General features: G+C 33.4%; 1 protein-coding gene across 1 annotated transcript; it reads right to left on the bottom strand.

Annotated features, from left to right (window-relative positions):
* Positions 1–226: 226 nt before the first annotated feature.
* On the bottom strand, positions 227–18,859 carry LOC128395045 (myosin heavy chain, muscle-like). Its single transcript, XM_053355436.1, is given in 26 exon segments — positions 227–1,033; positions 1,132–1,274; positions 1,277–1,728; positions 1,730–1,857; positions 1,937–3,046; positions 3,125–3,370; positions 3,611–3,689; positions 4,700–4,745; positions 4,748–4,909; positions 4,912–4,996; positions 7,186–7,761; positions 8,067–8,096; positions 8,098–8,541; positions 9,512–9,632; positions 10,537–10,654; positions 11,518–11,605; positions 11,814–12,218; positions 13,196–13,366; positions 13,822–14,229; positions 15,303–15,406; positions 15,738–15,836; positions 15,927–16,189; positions 17,216–17,243; positions 17,948–18,104; positions 18,196–18,336; positions 18,491–18,859. Coding segments are annotated over 26 exon segments (5,835 nt in total). The 5' UTR covers positions 18,680–18,859; the 3' UTR covers positions 227–991.
* Positions 18,860–20,833: the final 1,974 nt, after the last annotated feature.

Raw genomic sequence — 20,833 nt, 5'->3', positions numbered from 1 at the left:
AGTAATGGTTTTGTTTAATTACCACAATCTAATCATTTATTCAAAAGTTTCTCATCTGTTTCCATCAGTTTTAAGCTGTAATCTCTCAAACCATCTGATTATTTGGGATAAAGATTTTACTAATTAAACAAGAGTTAATTAACTTTCAAGGACTGAGGATTAACTGGTAATCAAGTATTATCATTATCATTATGGTGACAATTAAATTTTAGACAAAGGTAATTGATTATATTGCACTAAAATGCTTCATGTTTTATTTTGTAATTTTTTTTTTAAATATTTTGCCAATCGGATTAACCGATTAACACTCAGCCTCCAAATTCAGACAAAAGTTACAATTGTTATTAATCAATTTGGTTCACCATAAAATCTTGATCTTAATTGTTTTGTTTTTTTTTTATAATGATCGATTGTAATTTGATTATTAAATATAAGAGACACAAATAAATTAAAAGATGATTTTCAAATAAAATGATCAATCAATTAAAAATCTAAATCAATTACAACTTGCTCGATGTTTTCAATTTACTAATTATCGTTGGTGTAAATTTTTTGTTGCTGTCGTCGTTGTTGTTGTTGTCGTTGTTGTTGCTGTTGTTGTTGTTGTTACTGTGATTGCAAGTTGATTGTTTACTCTAATTAGATCTTAATCATGATCAGAATAAGGTTGAGCAGTTTTGGGTGGAAAAAGAGAGATAGAGAGAAAGAGAGAGAGAAAAAAATGGGCCAATATGAATTTTCAGCGAACCTCAGGATTTTCATGTAAATTTAAATTTCTCTTTGGCTTCGGTGTGTCTTCTTGTTGTATTATTATTGTTTTCCGATCTGAGGTGCTGTTGATGGGAGGTTGTTGTTGTTATTGTTGTTGTTGTTGTTGTTGTTGTTGTTGATCTTTGTGGTGATGGTTGTGGTGAGAGAGAGAAAGAGGTGGGAAAAAAGGTCAGAATGTCCTTTTGTAGTTCGCAAATGACCATCCTGAATCTTATGGAATTTAGTCTGCATGTTGCTGAGCCCGTGCCTTTGGAAGTCCAGGCTAAATTGATTGGGAAGAGAAAATGATTAAAAGTTAGTTGATTATTATGATTATATGAAAAATTAGCTCATTTGATATTATTATCATGTAATACTTACTCCTGGACTCATGGCTCGACTAGCTGAAGCAGAGCTTCGGTTTCTCGCTCTCAATTTAGCTAAAGCATTTTCTGCCATGTCAGCTCGTTCCTCAGCATCTTCCAATTCTTGTTGAACTTTTCGGAATTTAGCCAAGTTAAGGCAGCAATTTCTTCAGCTTCTTCAATTTGTCTCTTGTAGGTCTTAATCTTTTGTTGAAGTTTATCAACCAGATCTTGCATTCGCTCTTGGTTCTTACGATCTTCCTCTGATTGGAATTGAAGTTCCTTAAGGCGTCTTTCAGCCTTTCGTAAGTTCTTAGCAGCATCACCGTGCCTTCTTTGCTCAGATTCAAGCTCTTGTTCCAATTCTCGAACCTTTTGTTCCAATTTCTGGATAACCTTCTTACCTCCCTTAAGAGCAGCTTGTTCAGCTTCATCAAGTCGAACTTGTAATTCCTTGATTTGTTGTTCCATTGCTTTCCTCATCTTCTCTTGTTGTTGAGCGTGCTCTTGTTCAGCTCGTAACTCATCAGCCAATCGAGCGGCATCAACCATTGCCTTCTTAGCCTTTTCTTCTGACTGTTTAGCCTCATTCAACATTTCGTCAAGATCGGCTTAAGGCTTGCATTTCTCCTTCCAATTTCCTCTTGGCCATTGAAAGTGATGCATTTTGAGCGGACAATTCATTGTTAGCTTCATGAAGTTCACCGTTCTCTTGTTCAGCGTTTCGTCGAGCTCGGTCAGCCTTTAAAAGGTTGAAAAAATAAATTAAATTGATTAGCATTTGAAAAGAGTAATAGAAAGTAAAACTAATTAGAACTTACTTGTTCAAGAAGCTGTCGAGACTCTTCAAGCTCTCCATGAAGGGCATTGCATCGTCTCTCAGCCATGGCGTATTGCTCTCGAGCTTCATCTCGAGCTCTTTGTTCCTCTTCCAATGATGTTTGAAGATCTTTGATCATTTGTTGATATTTCTTAATAGTCTTTTGAGCCTCAGCATTGGCCTTATTGGCATGGTCCAAAGCGATCTCAAGTTCATTGATATCAGATTCAAGCTTCTTCTTCATCCTAAGTGCCTCAGCCTTACCTCTGGCTTCAGCCTCAAGTGATGCTTGCATTGAATCGAGGGCTCGTTGATGGTTCTTTCGTGTATTCTCAAATTCTTCCTCCTTCTCTTGGAGACGTCGGTCAATTTCTTGTCGAACTTGAGATAATTCAAGTTGAGCTCGAAGAACCTTATTCTCTTCTTGTTCCAAAGCAGCTTCAGCTTCTTCCAAAGCAGCTTGTAATTCTTCCTTCTCCATTTCAAGTCTCTTCCTCATCTTCTCAAGCTCATGAACTGATCGTCCACCTTCACCTAATTGGTCCATAAGATCCTTAATCTCATCTTGAAGGTTCTTGTTCTCCCTCTTAACGGCTTCATAATGTTCTTGTGATTCCTCGTATAAGGCTCGAAGTTTAAATAATTCGGTTGAATAGTTTCTACATTCTTTCTGTGAAGCATCTAATTCAGCAGCCAAATCGTCAACCTTGTGTTTCCAGTCAGCGACAATCTTATCGAAGTGTTTCTGTTTCTTCTCAAGAGAAGCAGCCAATGAATTGGCCTTTTCAACTTCGATTGACATGTCTTCGATTTCACCTTGGAGTCGTTGTTTAGTCTTCTCCAAGCCTGAACATTTGGCATTAAGTTGTTCGATATGTTCCTCTGATTCTTGTAATTTAATTTGTAACTTCTTCTTAGATTCTTCCAATTCCTCCAATCGAGCCAAACCTTCAGATTCAAATTTGGTTCTCCAAGCGGTAATCTCAGCATTGGCCTTAGATAATTGTCGTTGTAAATCGGCTTTACCCTCGGCTTCCTCTTCCAATTGTTCTCGTAATCCGTCCAAATCGTGTTCCAAGTTTCTGAATTTACCCATGATTGCAGCTCGTTCCTAGAAAATTGTACAAATTGTTGATCAGATGAACATTCATCTCAAAGTTTATTCGATTGCAGTTCGAACAATACTTACTCTACTTTCTTCATCGGCAGTTCTCTTGGCTTCTTCGAGTTGTGATTGGAGTGATGCCTTCAATTTACCAAGTTGGTTAACCTGTGATTCGGCTTCTTCCAATTGTCGTTGTAATTCACCATTTTCGACGGCGAGTTTCTTCTTGGAAGCATCGAAATCTCCTAATGTTCGGTTCTGTTCGTCAATCTTGTGCTGTAATTCACCTAATTGCATTTCTATTTGTTTATTCTGTTTCTCAAGATTGGCCTGATTAATAGCATAAAAAAAATTCGAAAAAGAAAGAAAAAGTTAAATTAGCATAAGTTGAATGGAAAAAGAATATGAAAAAAAAGAGTATCAAAGAGAGTGTGAGATGAATTTCTAGATGAATGGTTCTTTTTTATATTCCTATTTTCTGTAGAATTTCAATTCCAAGTGATTCGTAATCCACCAATTTCGAGCATTGAAACGATCACCACAATTGAAAAGAAGGAAAAAAAACTGTACCTGGTTCTTAGTGGAATTGTCAACAACGGCTTGAAGATCTTGATTCTCAGCGGCTAAAGTTGCTCTCTCCTTCTCTAATCTGAATAGTTGATCAGATTAGTAAAAATTGAGCACAAGAATAAAAGAATATGGAATCGACTGTGAATATCATTTTTCTACCTCGTAATCATAATTATACCACAAATAATAATCATTGGCAAAAAAGCAACACCAATAAGCAGAAATAAGCACAAGTCTATTTGCGTCTTCAATAAGCTCATTTTAGTATTTTCATTGTAGCGAAGGGAAAAACAAGTCAAGCAGCCATATTGAGATCGTAGTCTCATTTAATATTGAAGCAGAATTGATTGATTGATTTAATCATCATGATTTTCGGAGAAAGAGAAAAGTATTTATACCCATTCATCAATTTCTTTGGTCGGATGGATAAGGAAGGTGAAATATTGAGGAAAGAAAAATTCAATTATGGTTAAATTATCATGAACAATCAATTCCATTGAACTAATATTTATACAAGAATTTCAAATCAATTCTCTTAACGATAATTATCATTATATTTTCTCTGAGAATGGAAATGAATTTTGTATACATGATAATCTAAGCCAAAAATTGTCTACTTTTCCATCGTTATGTTACCTTATCTTTAGCGACATGATCCATTCCTGTCTTCATGTCATCAAGTTCACCTTCATTTGTTGTTTCTCTTCTCGATCCTTAATTAATTGTAACGATCGTACACAATTTAGGTAATTTAAGCCAAAAGCAATTTCGTATAGCAGCAAAGCAATTGAATAGCAAATTGAAAAGCAAAAGCAAAAGACAAGTTCAATCAAATTGAGAGATCAGATTATAAGCATCGGAAATCAATAGTTATCAGTGATTATCACTAATTGTTACCTCGGAAAATTAACTGGAATTTATTGATTGTTAAAAACGTTGGGATAACTTTAGTTGGATCAAGTTGATTAATAGTTAGTGTTAATCAAGGTAAACTGGATCATCTCTTGCAGCATATTAAAGTGGATTAGATATTGTGTTAGTTATATTTTTGTAGTAGCAATTTTGGAAATCAAATTGATTGAAACTTACTTGGCCTTTATCTTTACATACATTGAGAGCTGTTCTGAAAGTTCCTATCATTGTGTTTCTTTCTAAGGGCAGCCATGGCTTGTTCATGTTGAAGGTTTGACTCTTCAAGATCGCGTCTAAGCTTAGCAAGCTCAGCTTCACGTCTCTTAAGTTCAATTTGTGAGGTTGTTGCTCCTCCGGCCTCTTCGAGACGTTCAGATAACTCTTCATCTCGGCTAAATCAGCTCGTTGTTTCTCAGCCTTAGCTCGAGCTTGTCGTTCAGCTTCAAGCTCCTCTTCAAGCTCTTCAATTCGTGACTAGAGTAGAATAGAATAAGAAAGATCGTTGTTAGATATTGATTGATGTTTCTTTTCTTGTAACTGAATGGATAAAAAAAAACTGATTGATCATTTGGACACATTCGAAGTGAAATAATTGTAACAATATATAAATTGTTGAATAAAAGCACAATTGTAATAAAACATTACTTCATAAAGAAAGTGAGCAACTCGAGGTGATGCATTGTACATTGGCTCTTGAGCTTGTCGAACTACTCGTTTACTTTCAAAGCTCAACGAAGGATTTGGTGACATGTATGGAGCCTTTTGTGAGTATGGGTAATGAGTTTTAGGATCCAAGAATTGACCTTGAGGGGCAGTTAAGGAAGTTCGAGTAGATGAAGTTGGTTGATGATGATCGTTACTCTCCGATAGTGTTGGACTAGAATCTTGATAAGGACTATGATGTTTACCAATTGGACTAACTGAGAATGCTGGAGGTGAATTGGGCTCTTCAGAACTTAACTGTTGTATCAATATTCCACTACCAGATCCGTGTCGAATTAAAGTTGGAGGTCGAGAAAAAGTGACCTCTGATATTGGATCAGGAGAGTCTGAAGGTTCAGTTACTTGAAAATTATCTTCAAATTCAAGATTCGAATCCATTTTTTTTTGTTGTTGTTGATAACAAAGTCAAAAATAAAAGTTAAACTTGCGAAAGAAAAAGTTTCAAAAGAAAAATGGAAAAACTATTACGATAATTTCGTTCGTTCAATTGATTCACAAGTTCGATAAAGTTCAATGTGATTAAGTTACACTTTCAAGTAAAAGGTAAACAAAGAATAGAAACTGATACTTGAAGATGTTATTCAATAGTGAAGATGAGAGAAAACTGTTCAAGGGAATGTGATGAAAAGAAGGCAGCAGCTCATGAATTCTGGTGATTTCGATGATTGAAATTCAGTGACAAGTCTTTGGGTTCATCTATTGAACTAATTCACTAGTAGTAGAGGGAAAAGTTTATTCTAAGAAGAGCCTCAAATAGAAAATGAAAGAGCAAGAGAGAGAGAGAGAGAGAGAGTCGAAATAGTAGATGAAGGAGAACCAATAAGAAAATCATATCAATCTTACAGTTATTTTCTTGCGAGATGATGACAAAAATATCTGCGTAAAGGTAAACAGGAGGAGGGTAAACGATTGCAAGTGTGTTGATTGGGAAGGAGGATTGAGATTCTATAAGAGTGAAAGGTAATCAAGACACTCCACCCACTCTCTGAGTATCAATGATCAACAGGGAGGATAAAATAAGCATCAAGTGGTAAAAGGTAAAACTTGGAGCATGAGTGTTGCATGGATTAATATTATATCCATGTTGGGATATCATCATCATCATTCATATTCAAGGAATATCAGTTTCCTTTTTCTTTCCTCTTCTGTCTTTTTCTCTAAGAAATTCATGTAACTAAATATAGCGAAGTAAATTCATTATTAGGCTTTTTTCTTTTCTTTTTTTCCAGGAGAAAAACAATTTTTCTTCCCTAATTCTCTCATTCGAATGATAACTTTTCTTTTGCTACTAAATGTTGAAACGAAAATAAATGAAACGATAATATGAAAAGTTCTGGTGTCATGATCTTTTTCATCATTAGACTGGAAAAAGATGATCTTTCAGATTAGTATCAATTTCTGTTGATAGTCAACATCTAATTTCTGTTACCTGGTAAAAAAAGAAACACTTCACTTCAGTTGGAACTTTTCTTCATGATGTTTCATGATCATGGAGAAATTCATCAAAGTCTGGAAATTTTTGATCGCTTTGTAACATTTTCAAAGGTGTAGAAAAATTCGAACCATTTTCTTATTTTCTACAATCTTAATTGTAGCAGTTTCTTTTTTGTAATTCTATTCAAAGGTTATAATCTATTTCCAGTAAGAATTCAATCAAATTCTGTGTAACTTTAAGCTGTTGATTGAGAAATATTTCGTCTCAATCATCATCATGAAAGAGATTAGAATCAATTTGGAACTGGTCCATAAAGTTTAGAAAATAACTTGGAAAAATAGAGAGAAAAAAAAATTCTTTTCCAGTTTGTTTACAATTTCGCTTTGATTCATGGTATTCAAATGTTACCGGAAACAGTAAGAAAATTCAAACGTTTCTTTTCTAGCAAATCGAATGTGTTCAAATTTAGTTCGATATTCGAAACAAAACTTTTTCCATGGCTTACCTGAATTTCTTTCTGTTGTTTTTGAAGTTTAGCGACTAAGGATTGTTCATCTTCGAGTTTAGCGGATAATGTGGCCATTTCCTTTTCCTTTCGTTGAACGGCTCCTTCTAATTCTTTCTTGTTCTTCTCTAAATCGGCAACGGCTTCTTGAGCTAATTTAAGGTCAGATTCAATCTTTCGTTTGTTCTTCTCAACATCAGCTCGAAGTTTCTTCTCCCTTTCAAGATTATCTTCCAACTCATCTAAGGTTTGCTCTAATTTAGCCTTAACCTTATTGAGATGGTTAATCTTATCTTCGGCACCTTGTAAATCTTCAGAAGTTTTCTGAACAGATTCTTGAAGATGTTTCTTTTCCTTGTTCAATTTGTTGATCATCTCATCTTGATGAGCGATCTCATCGTTAAGGTTACGAATTTGGTGATCTTTGGTGGCTTTATCTTGTTCAGCCTTTTGAAGAGAAAGTTCAAGATCTTCAATCTCTTTCTTCAAATGGGCGATATCAGTTTCCAACTTTTTCTTTGTACCAGATAACTGGGCATGAGAATCTTCCTCGTGAGATAATCGATCTTGTAATTCCTATGAGCATGAGGAAAAAGTGATAGAAACACAAATACACACACGAAAAATTAAAAAAGGATTAAACATTGAAAGATTATCTCAGCAAATTAATAAGATGAAAAATTCAAAAGGTGACACAATAATAAAAAGGTAAACACTTTGGTTATCCACAAGAACAATTGAGTTTTCATTGTCAACTATTCACCAATTAAGAAAGGTAATATCACTTGTTGATGTTTGATTCGTTGATTAAATGATGATTTGGACACTTGGATTTGGAATAGGATTTCACAGGGAGATTAAAGAATATTGTTTGTAATTACCTGTAATTGTCCTTCCAAATCGTGTTTTTGAGGACATTGTCTTTTGAAGTCGTTCCTCGACATCACCAGCACCAGATCGTTCGGATTCCAATTGAAGGAAAAGGTCATTCTTTTCTTGTAAAAGTTTAACATTTTGAACTTCAAGTTCTTTACGAAGTTTGGCTTCTTTCTCCTTTTCTTCAGTCTCCTTCTTCAATTTATCTTCTAAGGCTTTGATTTCGTCTTCAACCTTAGCCATGGTCAACAAAGGCTTAACCTTAGAATACAATTTCCACCAGAGCCAATTTCGTAGAGTTAAGAATTTACGTAGATTCCTTTGGATAACAAGTAAAGCAATTCGTTGTTCTTGTAATCGTTTGAAGGTCTTCTTAACAAACCACCATCGACACCAAGCCTGAAGCCATGTAATGATTTTACTTAACCTCTCATCTCTCATCTCCTCGAGACGACCCAAAATACCGGCTCGGAAGAAGATCTATTGACAGGGTGGGTGGAGTAAAGTGAAAAAAATCCCATGGATAAGGTAGAAGAGGGTGGGAAGATGGAGAAAGAAAGAGAGAGTGAGGGAGAAAAAGATGAAGGTGGTAATGGATTGAAAGGGAGACACGTACAAACATGTTAATTAGTGAAAGAGAGAGAGAGAGAGAGGAAAAGATGAAGTAACGGTAATAATAGGCGTTGGTTAGAGGGGCGGCCATTCATCATTATGGATCAGGAGGTGGGATCAGGATGCAGACCAGAAAAAGATTCAACATTTCAAGCAAACAGATTAGGATCAAGTTGGATTAGTATTTATAAATGTTTGTTATTTTGGGTTGAAAAGAGGGTCCAATGATTAACAGTTTTTTCGGTGAAAAATTTGTTTGTCACCATGAATATTAACATGGGGAAGAGGGAGGATTTATATTGCCAAGAAAGGTTGGATTTCAGGTTAGAATATATGAAATTTTTTCAGCAAAATTTTCCATCAGAATGATCAGTTCGTTAATGTATAGATTTTTGGTTGACAGACAGAAAAGATAGTTGGATAAAGATAGATTGAGAATCATGATGATGATGATGGAGGATTAGGAATAGATTATAAGGAAGAAAAATAGAGAAAAGTAAAGTTAAATATTTTCTGCTAATCAGAGCGATCGTGATGAACATTTTTCTGTATGAATTCAATTTCTCTCATGTATAATAAGAGATGAGAAATTGAGAAACATATGAAAAGGTGATGAAAACATTTAAATCATTTTGCATATTGAGATGAAATTATCATGAGATTAAAAGTCCAAAATCAATTAGATGCTAATTGTTGCTGGTTTGTTTTTGGCTCAACTTCTTGGATAGATTAACAGTTAATCTCATGAAAATATGATATTCACATTCATCTTGATATAAACTTGAATCCATCATTGAGATAATCATACAATAGATTTAAATTGTATTCAATTATATACCTTAGTGTTTCCGAATCGGTATTCAGCTTGATCTAGATTAATGTGTTTCAGAATTTTATCTGTTGCAATTTTTGCATCAATAAATCCCTTGGGTAATTCAGTTGCAGCAAGAATAGCATATCTACAGGGTGGAGAAATGGTTGACAGGAAGTGCCAAAGTGCAGATAGGAAAGTCAATTAAAATCTAATCATAATCAACTAAGGAAAAGTTTCAGGTTTCAATGTTTACATTGGAATACAGGGAAGTTTGGTTTAAATCATGTTCGAGCATCGAGTTTGGTTCGTAAGTTTTTAAAAGTTTTTCAGTTGGTACGTTAGTTTTAGGCGACAATTATGGATAATACTAGAGAACGGGAATAGACTAAGCGTTATTATTATCTATTGGGGGAGTAATTTGACTTTTCGATTTAGTGAATTTCGATTTTGGTAAAATAGTAATAATTGTTTGATATTCGATATGACGATAAGTTTTACACGTTTTGCAAAACGATTCAAGTGTTTTCAGTTTTGAGAATGTTTTTCTGTTCGAGAAAAAAACAATACGTGCCTTGGTGTGTCCCAATCGGAAGTTTTCAGGTTCGAGTTGAATAGCTGCAGTTACTTTATCGGCAACTTGCTTAGCGTCAACGAAACCCTTAGGTACTGCAGTAGGAGCCAAGATGGTATAACTATTTCATTTTCGTTTGGTAAAATTATATATTCGAACAAGAGTAATTGTAGAGAAAAATAATCGTCAGTAATGGTATCGAATAATATTATCAACATTATTCATCGATCCAAAATTTTCGAACTTTCGAAAAAAATCTTCAATATAACGTCTTAAAAGGACTCGACTTATAATGACAACTTTCTAATAACTATCTTGAACATTTCGAATATTTTTAGTATCAATTGTCGCTTATTCATCTGGCTAAGTCTTTTTAGTTTAGTTCGTGAATATTTAAATTTCAACTCGACAGTTAAAAGATTCGTTATATCCGATGATCGTCATATTGATTAAGATTATGGATTATTTATTCACTTACCGTTGTTTGAAGTCAGGGTAACTCATCCTGTTGGGGAAACCTTTTCGACAAATACGAATACCTTCAAGTACACCGTTACAGGTCAACTGGTGCATAACAAGATGAGCATCAATGAAACCTGCGAGGAAAGAGTTTGATTTGTGAAATTATCTGAATCAGTAATTGATAGGAAAATGGGTCAGGTGTAAATTTGGATTTCGTTGGAGAAAAAAGCGAGCGAGTCAGAAAACGAATAAGAAAATGGATAATTTCGTGTTGGGGTTTCGTTTCGAGGGTTTCGTCATTTGTTCGAGTGGTTGAGTATCGGGCTATTTTCGGTATTTTGCGTGAATACGGAGGTTTGGGTATCGGATTCGTAAAGGAAATTTTCTATTAAATTGTTCGTAAATTGGATTGGATCGATTGTGAAAATGGTCGTAATTTTCAACATGCAATAAGACGTAAAATGGATAATGTGGGAATATATTGGTACAACAAATTGACGGAATTTGTTTCGAGTTAAATGTTTACCTGGTTTCTTCAATTCGTTAGGAATAATACATCGAATGAAATGAGGGTGAGTCGATTTCAAGGTAGTCATAAGCTTGTTCAATTGTTCCTGATTATTTGTATCACGAGTTCGAGAAAAAGTTATTATATATCAACGGATTACGACGATAGGTGACGAAGATAAATATGAGAAGAAAAAAATTCGAGTTCAAACAGTTCGAGGTTAGTAAATTCATTTAGATTTAACGGTAAAATTTATCGAAAATTAATGTCGCATTAGTTTGTCGCAAGAATAATAAAGTTTTCTTATACGATATGATTAATTTAATTTCGATCGTTGTCTATTAAAGTAATTATACCCTGGGCTCTTTTTGAATATAATAAGTTAACGGCGGTACAAAGAGACGAGGTTCCTAATAGGAGACGGAAATAGTTTTCTCGAAATTTTGATAAAAGGGAAGTGTAAAGGTAAAAAAGGTCATCTAAATGTACCTGGAGTTTTAGTTTCATTGGGAATGATACACCGGATAAAATGAGGTTGGGTTGATCTTAAGGTAGTCATCAGCTTATTAAGTTGTTCCTGTAAAAAAGTTTGACAACAGTTAAGGTCAAAATATTCAAAATGATCTAACAATAGTTGATAAATTGTATCAGAACTTTCTCAATGTGAGTCTATGAGAGTAAAATGTTATAAACTATTGAATAATTTTGTGTTTCTGTGAGTGAAAAAAAAATAGTTATCATTGCGACAGAAAAGATGTAAGAAATGAGTAGATAAAATTGCTTACCCTGTATAAACCAGATACAGTTTGGAAACCAGAACCCTTCTTACGTCCACCACCGGCTTTACCACCAGCACCTTTAGCGGCAGTTGAATCATCGGCACCAAGACCAGGATGATCAGAGAAAATCTCTACCAAAAGAGCATTAGAACCATGTTTCAATTGATCAACGACACAATCGTTAAGAGGATCCTTATTTTTCTCAAGCCATCCACTGATATTGTAAGGTACAGTTCCAGCATAATGGACCAAAGCGAAATGAGCCTCAGCTTGACCTGGTTTTGGTGGTTTGGGCTTCTGGAAGTTTGGTGATTTACCAAGATGATTGGTGTTGAGTTTATCCAAGAAAGTCTTGTCACTAGCCTTAGGGAACATACTCTCTTCCTCTAAAATTGAAAGAATACCCATAGGCTATTTTTTTATCGATATTCAATTGATTGTTTGAGGGGAAAAAGAGAATAACAAAAAGATTAATAAATTCCAAATGAATGAATAGAAAATGTCTCACGAACGATAAGTCAACGCTCATGAGACGCTCATGAATATGAAACGGTTACGGTGAAAGTGCGATGATGGGATTAGTATAAAAACGATGATGGTCTATGTTAATGTCGAGTATGAAACGCATTTCGATTAGCATATTATTACTTTTATGAGGATGTTTCGAAAACGGTAATTGAATTTGTGGTAATATTTGTAAATGGAAAAAAGGAATCGACTAGAATTATTTCATTTACGCTAAGGAATAATTCGTGAATTTTTTGTTTCTCTAAATGGTGCAGGCATGTGATTTCTAAGAATCTAAGGATTTTCGTTGGTAAACATCGTCCAAATTTTTCGCACACTAATTGTGCTCGAATGGATTTTCTATTGTTCGTATGTTTTACCTTCTCGATAAGCTCAATACAAGCTTGCAAGTCCATACCAAAATCGATGAATTCCCAATCAATACCTTCTCTCTTATATTCTTCTTGTTCGAGGACGAACATGTGATGGTTGAAAAATTGTTGAAGTTTCTCATTTGTAAAGTTAATACAAATTTGCTCGAACCCATTAAACTATTACCACGATAATTGTACAGATAGATATGTACAGCGATATATATATGAAATTAGGATAAACGATCAACGGGATCGTAGTTAATTAAACGGAAATTAACGCACATATATATAAAACATTCAACGATTGGGACATATAAATATATATGAATGAATGAATATATTTGTTTTCATGGAAACAGAATGATGATGAAACCATGAATTCGTAGATGAAATTGAAGCGCAAGTGAAACGGAAGCGGAAGTTTATATATACGATGAAATAGCGAAAAAGAGAGAGAGAGAGAGAGAGAAAAGAGACAAATTAGTGATTGTTGAACATTTTCTTTACCTTTTCGATAAGATCAATACACGCTTGTAGATCCATTCCAAAGTCAACCCATTCCCATTCAATTCCTTCCCGTTTGTACTCTTCTTGTTCGAGGACAAACATATGATGATTGAAAAATTGTTGAAGTTTCTCATTGGTAAAGTTGATACAAAGTTGCTCAAAACTATTGAACTATTTTCATGTCAACATGATTAAAAATAAATAATCAATCAATCAAGAATCAATTCCCCCAATGGTGAGTATATGAAGGTAATGGATAAGAAAATATTATTAGAATAGTGAAAATTAAAATTCTAAAAGTAAAATCAGTTAACCGTTAGATAGATTCAAGTAATTAATTGTTAAGTTTACTACAATTGGAGTATATTAATTGTTAGCTAAATTGGTTGAAATTAAATGTTGTTAATGAGAAATTGATTATCATTGGATTTTCTTTTGATCAATTGATTATCTTTTACTGTTTCACTTGACCATTGATCTGAATGAGTTGCTAATTGTAATTATGTGTATCCAATTAACTGTAATCAACTTATATATTACTTTTTTTTATCCCAAATTTGTTGATAAATTTAATAGAATGATAATTAATAATAATAATAAGTTTTATCGATTTAAACTGAACTTACCTCGAAAATTTCAAAACCGGCAATATCAAGTACACCAATGAAATATTGTCGCTTTTGCTTAGTGTCCAAAGTTTCATTGATCTTCTTGACCATCCATTTGAAGAGACGATCAAACATGGCCTTAGCCAAGGCACCAATAGAGTATGATACTTGATCCTTACTCTTACCTTGGTTGACAAACTCATTACCGACCTTAATTCGTGGTTTGCACAGATTCTTGTACAAATCAGCGGCATTAAGACCCAACAAATGAGCAACTCGTTCACCCTCTTCGGTACCATCGGCCTCAGCTTGTTCCTCTCGAGGTCTTTGCTTGAATTTCAATTCACCGAAATGCATAACTGATGCAGTGATCTTGTAAATATTGTGCTTCTCTTCAAGAGTGAAACCCAATACATCAAAAGCTTCCTAATCATCATTAAGATTTAAATAATATCATAACAATAAAATTTGATAGAAATAAAAAATAACAATTAGTATGTCAATCCTCTTAATTGGTAAAGACAATCAAAATTGAATTACATTCTGTGTGTACAATAAGCGATAGCAAAAAAAAAGATTGACCTTAATTGCATTAGTAAATCATGAAGAGACAATAAAGTTTCAATAAACAATTTTGATTGTTATTGATTGATGTTAATTAGACAGCACAATTATCATGCAAACCAAAGACACTGGGATGTTGACACATTTAGAAGGGATTTTAAATTGAAATTGTGATTGTGATTGCTGATGGATTGGATTGGAAGTGTATATTTTTTTTAGGATTTAATTATTGGTTAATTTAAGGTTAAGGTAAGAAAAACTATTGGTCAATTAATCTTGACCATTGTGTTAATAACTCACATCAGTGACCCGAAACTCAGCTGCATCGTCAAGACCTTCAATCTTAGTTTTACCTTGGGATACAAAGTGATACTTGGTTGCATCATTACCCAAAAGTAATTGCTCTAATTTAATGGGATAATGTGACAATTAACAGGTAAAAGTTAAATAAAGAAAGAGTTTGCAATGGATTAGTTAACTAATTCTATTGATTTAAAATTGGAAAATACAAATTATCAAAGGATCAAACTACGAAGTTATATTAATATAACTAAATTAATCTCTACGATTGGGAAGGATGAGTTCGATTGAGAATGATTATTATTATTATCGTTCGATATGTTAATCGGATAACAGGATAAGTTTATGTTCGAGCGAGTTCATTACGATTTTTTGGTCGATTCAATTTTCGAGCAATTTCAAGATGACCAGATAAACGGAAAGTTGTTATTAGAAAAATAATCGAAAACTAGAATATTAATCTACGTGTAATGGAAAAAAAGGACATTTATCGACATTCGATTGATTTACTTTCACACATTCGAAACTTTTATATAACTAATTAAGTGGTCAACGGATTTAAATCAACTTTATCGGTTTGATTTCGCTTAATTGTTTTAATCACATTTGTAATTGTCGTTTAATTTTCAACTCACATCAGTAAGACTGAATTCAACTCCATCATCCATTCCAGGAATTGTAGTTTTACCCTGAGCTACGAAATGGTAGTCGGTAACATCGTTACTAAGTAAACACAATTCTGTTAATCAATTAATTAACGATACGAAAACGATACGGTGGACAATTTATCAAAATATCGAGGGGAGAGATAAAGATATTAAATCCATGTGAGTGAGAAGGAGAGAGAGAGAGAGAGAGAGAGAGAAAATATCAAATAAGAAAATGGATTAAGACGATTGGTAAAAACGATTTGGAAAAAATTTCTCTATGATAATCGACGAGATTAATCATCCTTCCAATGAGCTATGAAAAGTGAATCGTAACCTAATAGATTCATGATAATTTGACGATGAAATCATGATAATCTTATAATTGAAATGAACTGAAATTGGTAACAATAAATCTCTTACCTTTTACACCAGGAACGGATCCGGAAATGATTTGGTAAAAGATGTGGTATGATCGTTCAGCAGCTTGTTGGGAGATGACACGAGCCTTTTCCAATAGATCTGATTGACAGAATTTAATATTGAAAAGTTAATTCAATTCTATGGTTGTGATCCATTTTCTAATTATCTCAGTTAGTAATTGTAACTTACATGTCTCAATATCACCACCAGCCAGTTTTCCCATGGGACCAAAGTGAATACGAATAAATTTACCGAAACGAGAAGAGTTGTCATTACGAACTGTCTTAGCGTTACCGTAGGCCTCAAGAACGGGATTAGTTTGGACAATTTGATCTTCCAATGAACCTTTTTTCTTGTCTTTGGCTTCTTCCTTCTTGCTTGATGCACCAACTTGGGCGAAATAAGCAATTACCTTTTTCGTGTTTTCAGTTTTACCAGCACCAGATTCACCGCTATCGTTAAGAATATTAGTTTTTTATATTAATATCGACACAAACACACAAAAGTTCAAGAGAGAAAAAAACAATCGATATAAAACCAATACTTTCGCAGATCAATATCAACCTTTGAATCAATAGAAACACTTTGCAATGTGATTGTTTCAATATGACTTTTGTCATTAGAATGATGTAAATGATTCGGATTAAAAGTCATCTGAGTTAATTTTTTTTTTGCTTCTCTCTTAATCTTAATACATTTATCCTAATCTGTTGATACTAATTTAAGGAATTTATCCTTCATTTATCCTTTTGTCGAGTGGTTTTAGTACTTAACAACTTGTAATTTCACAATTATCTCTCTATCTTTATGGTAGAGTTTAAATCTGTGTGACATACTTGATGGAGATTGTATTTGTCTATCCAATAATAAAGAAGATGATTAAGATTAAGAAGTGATGAGGATAAAGATACTGATGAAGATAGAGGATGTTACCTTAACAGAATTTTGTTTTTTTCCTCTCTCTCTCTTTCCTTAAACTCTTGGAGAAAAGCCCATAGAGTCTTTTTGTAGAAGAGGAAAAACTTTGGCTTAACTTATTTTCTACTCTTAGAAAGGAGGAGCAACAAGAGGAGAGAGAAATTGGAACTCAAGTTCCTAACTAAGAATTAACAGCGAAATTTCTGAGTTTCGCTTGGAAATTCTGGTTCAAGAGATAACTGTAAATTCTAAATGAGAGAGAGAGAGACTGTTTTATTTTCGAGTTTCTTTTTCTCGAGTGTTACTATTTTAGGTTAGGTTAACTCGAAGTGATTGAAGCCTCGCACAATTTGGGGCAACACTTTACAGGGAATTAGGTGTTTATGTATCACTCTCATCATCTTCAGAATCTTCATGTTCTTCTTCTGATTTCAATGTTGAATTTTGATTAAATTGGTTTCGTTGATTTGTTTTCTAATTTGCAAAAAAGCCTCGAGCTTTTGATTTGCGATTAACATCATTATTATATCAATTGTTTAATCCATTAATTAGATACTTACGTAATCAACATAGATTGATTTTCTCGGTCTGTAAGAGTGAATTGGATTTGGTAGAAAGTGGTGAGATTAAATTGTGATTAGTTAATTGTTTGGATGAGAAAAAAAAAGAAAATAATCAATTTCGATATGAAAAGAATGTATAGTTAAACTAATTGTTGGTTCTAATTATCAAATCATTGATCAAGATAAAAATACGCTGAGATAATCATGATGATGATAGAAGAGAAAGAGAGACAGAGAGATGATAAAGAAAGAGAGAAAGAAAGAGAAAGTAAGTTACAGTGTTGGCCAAATAAGGTTAACCCAAGAATTGGCAAGTTACTCTGAATTGAAACACGAATTGAAAGACAGGCAAAAAGAAAGAGAAAATGGAAGAGAGAAAATGGAGAGAGAGAGAGAGAGAGAGAGAGAGATGATAATGATGATGAGCGCATTATCGAAGCAATTTAAAATGAACGAAAATAAACAAAAAACTATGAAAAAGAAAATCTAATTAGAGAAAAATCAATTTAAAAAAAAGTTCTAATAAGTTTTTCCAATTTAAAACTCTAAATAAACTTTACAATATTATTGCTCGAAATTAAATGGATTAGAAAGTCTTTTCTTATATAACTATCATGATTACTTTTTGTTTAACCCATGAAAAGTTAATTATGAAGGAATTTAAATTGATGCTTTAAATTAGAACCAGGAAATTGATTGTAATCGAAGTTCTACAAGTTCGAAACTTACTTGTCAACATGTCGGTATAAGCACCGTCACAAATAGCAAACAAATGAGGTGGCATTTCACTTCGTCGTTTGCCTTGGTACATTTTGATAACTCGACCAGTATAAATGGGAAATCGTTTGTAGGGATTGATAGCAACACAGAAAAGACCAGAATAAGTCTAAAGAAAAAGGAACGAAAAACGATAAGAATATCAATCAATATCAATATCGAATTGTTAATCATAATCAATCAGTTGATTGACCACTTACATAGATAAGCTGGGCAACGTATCGCTCCCTAAGATTGTGAAGGACGGAAGCATCGTTAAGATATGTAAGATTGGACATATCCTCACATTTCTCGTACTTGGGTGGATTTACTTGTTGAAGCAAATCCTTTTTCACTTGTCTCTGTTAATCCAAATCATTTTGTTTCGAGGAAAAGTAAACATCACAAAATTGAGAGATAATAACAAATAATAAGTAAAAGAATCGATTAGTAAAAAAATATCATCAGATGATACATTTGATATCGAAAACATGTATAAACAATAATAGAACTTACTTCATCACCTTTACCACATTCGACGGTGACAATATCACCTTTGGTCGATGCGATGTTACCCAGGATGTAACACTCCTTTTCGTCGGGTACCCAGACCATTTTCTTACCATCGTAAGGTTTAGTTTGATCTTTTCTCTTTTGTTCAAGAGAAATGAAAAGATACTCAGTTGGATCTGGATCTTCGGCCATGATGATTAGTTAGAATATTGTTTAGTTAAAATTTGATAAACTTTTTGTTGCTTTTCACCAACAAACACACAGTTTTATAGTTTAAGGAACGTTGAACGTTTTCGATGATCACCACTTAAGATAATCAACAGGTAATAATTGTTAATCCGTTTGGATGTTTTCTCTCTTTTGTTTATCCAAAATTGTCACAAGTAACAACAACAACAACAGAAGTTAAACTGATGGAAAGAAAAGTTTTCTGTTTCCTTTTTTTCACCGAGATGAGGATAAATAGAGCTCATGGATTTTACGACAACCATTGAACATGCGATCAACATCATCTTCTTTCTTCTCTTTCTTCTTCTCTTTACATTTTCCCTTTTCTTCTTCTCTGTCTTCTTCTTTTCTTCTCCTTTCCCCTTCCCATCTCTCTCTTTCTCTCTCTCACTGGTTCTTCTAAATTCGAGCTTCCTCTTCGAAAATACTTGCGTTTCTTTCGCATCTCTCGATTTTCTAATCTGAACCACCCTCTTTTGGAAATCTCTCTCTCTCTCTCTCTCTCTCTCTCTCTCTCTCTCTCTCTCTCTCTCTCTCTCTCAGACTCTCGAAGGTTAAAAGTTTAATATGAATTAACATCTATCAACAGTTAAGGTAATCGTTTAATTGTTTTCCTTAATCCGGTTAGATGATTATAATAAAGTAACAATTTCCAAAGTTTATTTTCTTCTTGCTAATTAAGCAAATATTTTAAATCTATCAATTAATGTAATCAGTATATTTATTTTCTTTAGTATTTGATTTGAAAGTATTAATTGTCAATCAGTAATCGGTAGCGATGTAATCTATTTTATATTGATTGGTCATTAATCTTGACTGTCCATCAATTGAAAGAGAGATAATCATCCAAATGTAAAATGTCACTGAAAATCAGTGATTTACAATTGTGATTAAAAGGCAATTGTGAATTGGGATGATTTTTACTTGATTTATTGTTTAATAAGGATAAAGTTGATGTAGGAAGAAAATAGAAAATGATGAAGCCTCAAGAGGTGTGATCTTTAATCTTCCCTTTCTTTTCTTTCTTTTTAGCATCCCAATGGAATGTTTTATGTCTATTATACAGTTAACTTGGTAAGATGACTTTCGAGTGACCTGGAAAGAGAGACAGAGAAGATAAAAGAGAGAGAGAGAAAGAAGATGAAGAAAGACAAGGAAGATAAACAAGATGATGGGGAAAAATTGAGAAATTCACAAACATGTTGCCAATGAATTGGCTTAGACTCTAGTCCATATTTAGAGGCAAAAGAGAGGAGAAAAGAAAGAGAAAAATAGGAAGAAAACACGAGAGAGAGAGAGAGAGAGAGAGAGAGAGAGACGATAAGGATGATAGGATGGATGAGGATGCAAAGAGACAATTAAAGGAGATGCTATGGGAGAAATTCCTTTTCTATCTTCATCAGTTTAGAACTAAATTTTGACGAGAGTGTAAAAAAAAAGTTCGAATTAGTTCCTCCTTTTAATTATAAATAATTCTAGATGATTAAGTAACTTGATTCGAAACTTTTAATATTTTTCACGTTCTCCACACAATTAGGACATTAGGACACAGAATTTGGTCAAAAGAAATAAACCTCATTCGATAACATGTTATGGAATTTGAATATTTGATAACTTTTTCCATTCTATAAATGTTCAATTCCAATCACATTAAACTCATTCTAGAAAAGTTCTGTCGTTCTTATTTATCTCAGTATTAGCTTTCAGTTTGTATTAAATGAAGTTCGAAATTTTTTTTTCTGCTCAATTTAAACTATTATCATTTACCAATTACAATCTTTTCTTTTCCCCTAGTAAATGAACTTTTTCATCTTCTTCATTCTTCAGAATCGAAAAAGTTTAAATTACTAATAATAAAGTTATCGAACTGTAGATGATAGATTAAGACTTAGATTATTTCGCTACAGATTGAGATGTAAATATCGTAGTAAGTTCACAAGTGGACGAACATGTTCATTCATCCAAGTAAAAACTTCCTCTTCCATTATCTTCCTTCAATGTTTATCTTCATTTTTTCTCTCTCTCTCTCTCAATAGAGTGTTAGATTCTGCTTTTAAGGTGGAGTTTATTTCCATTGAATGTTAATCATTTAAATTGCGATAAAGGTGGAGCATCAGT

This window comes from Panonychus citri, unplaced genomic scaffold (genome assembly GCF_014898815.1).
Source record: "Panonychus citri isolate SS breed McGregor unplaced genomic scaffold, ASM1489881v1 Contig00140, whole genome shotgun sequence".
In the NCBI taxonomy this organism is placed as follows: Eukaryota; Metazoa; Arthropoda; class Arachnida; order Trombidiformes; family Tetranychidae; genus Panonychus; species Panonychus citri.
Note: the sequence above shows the minus strand (reverse complement) of the source record. Positions and strands in the feature narration are given on the sequence as shown.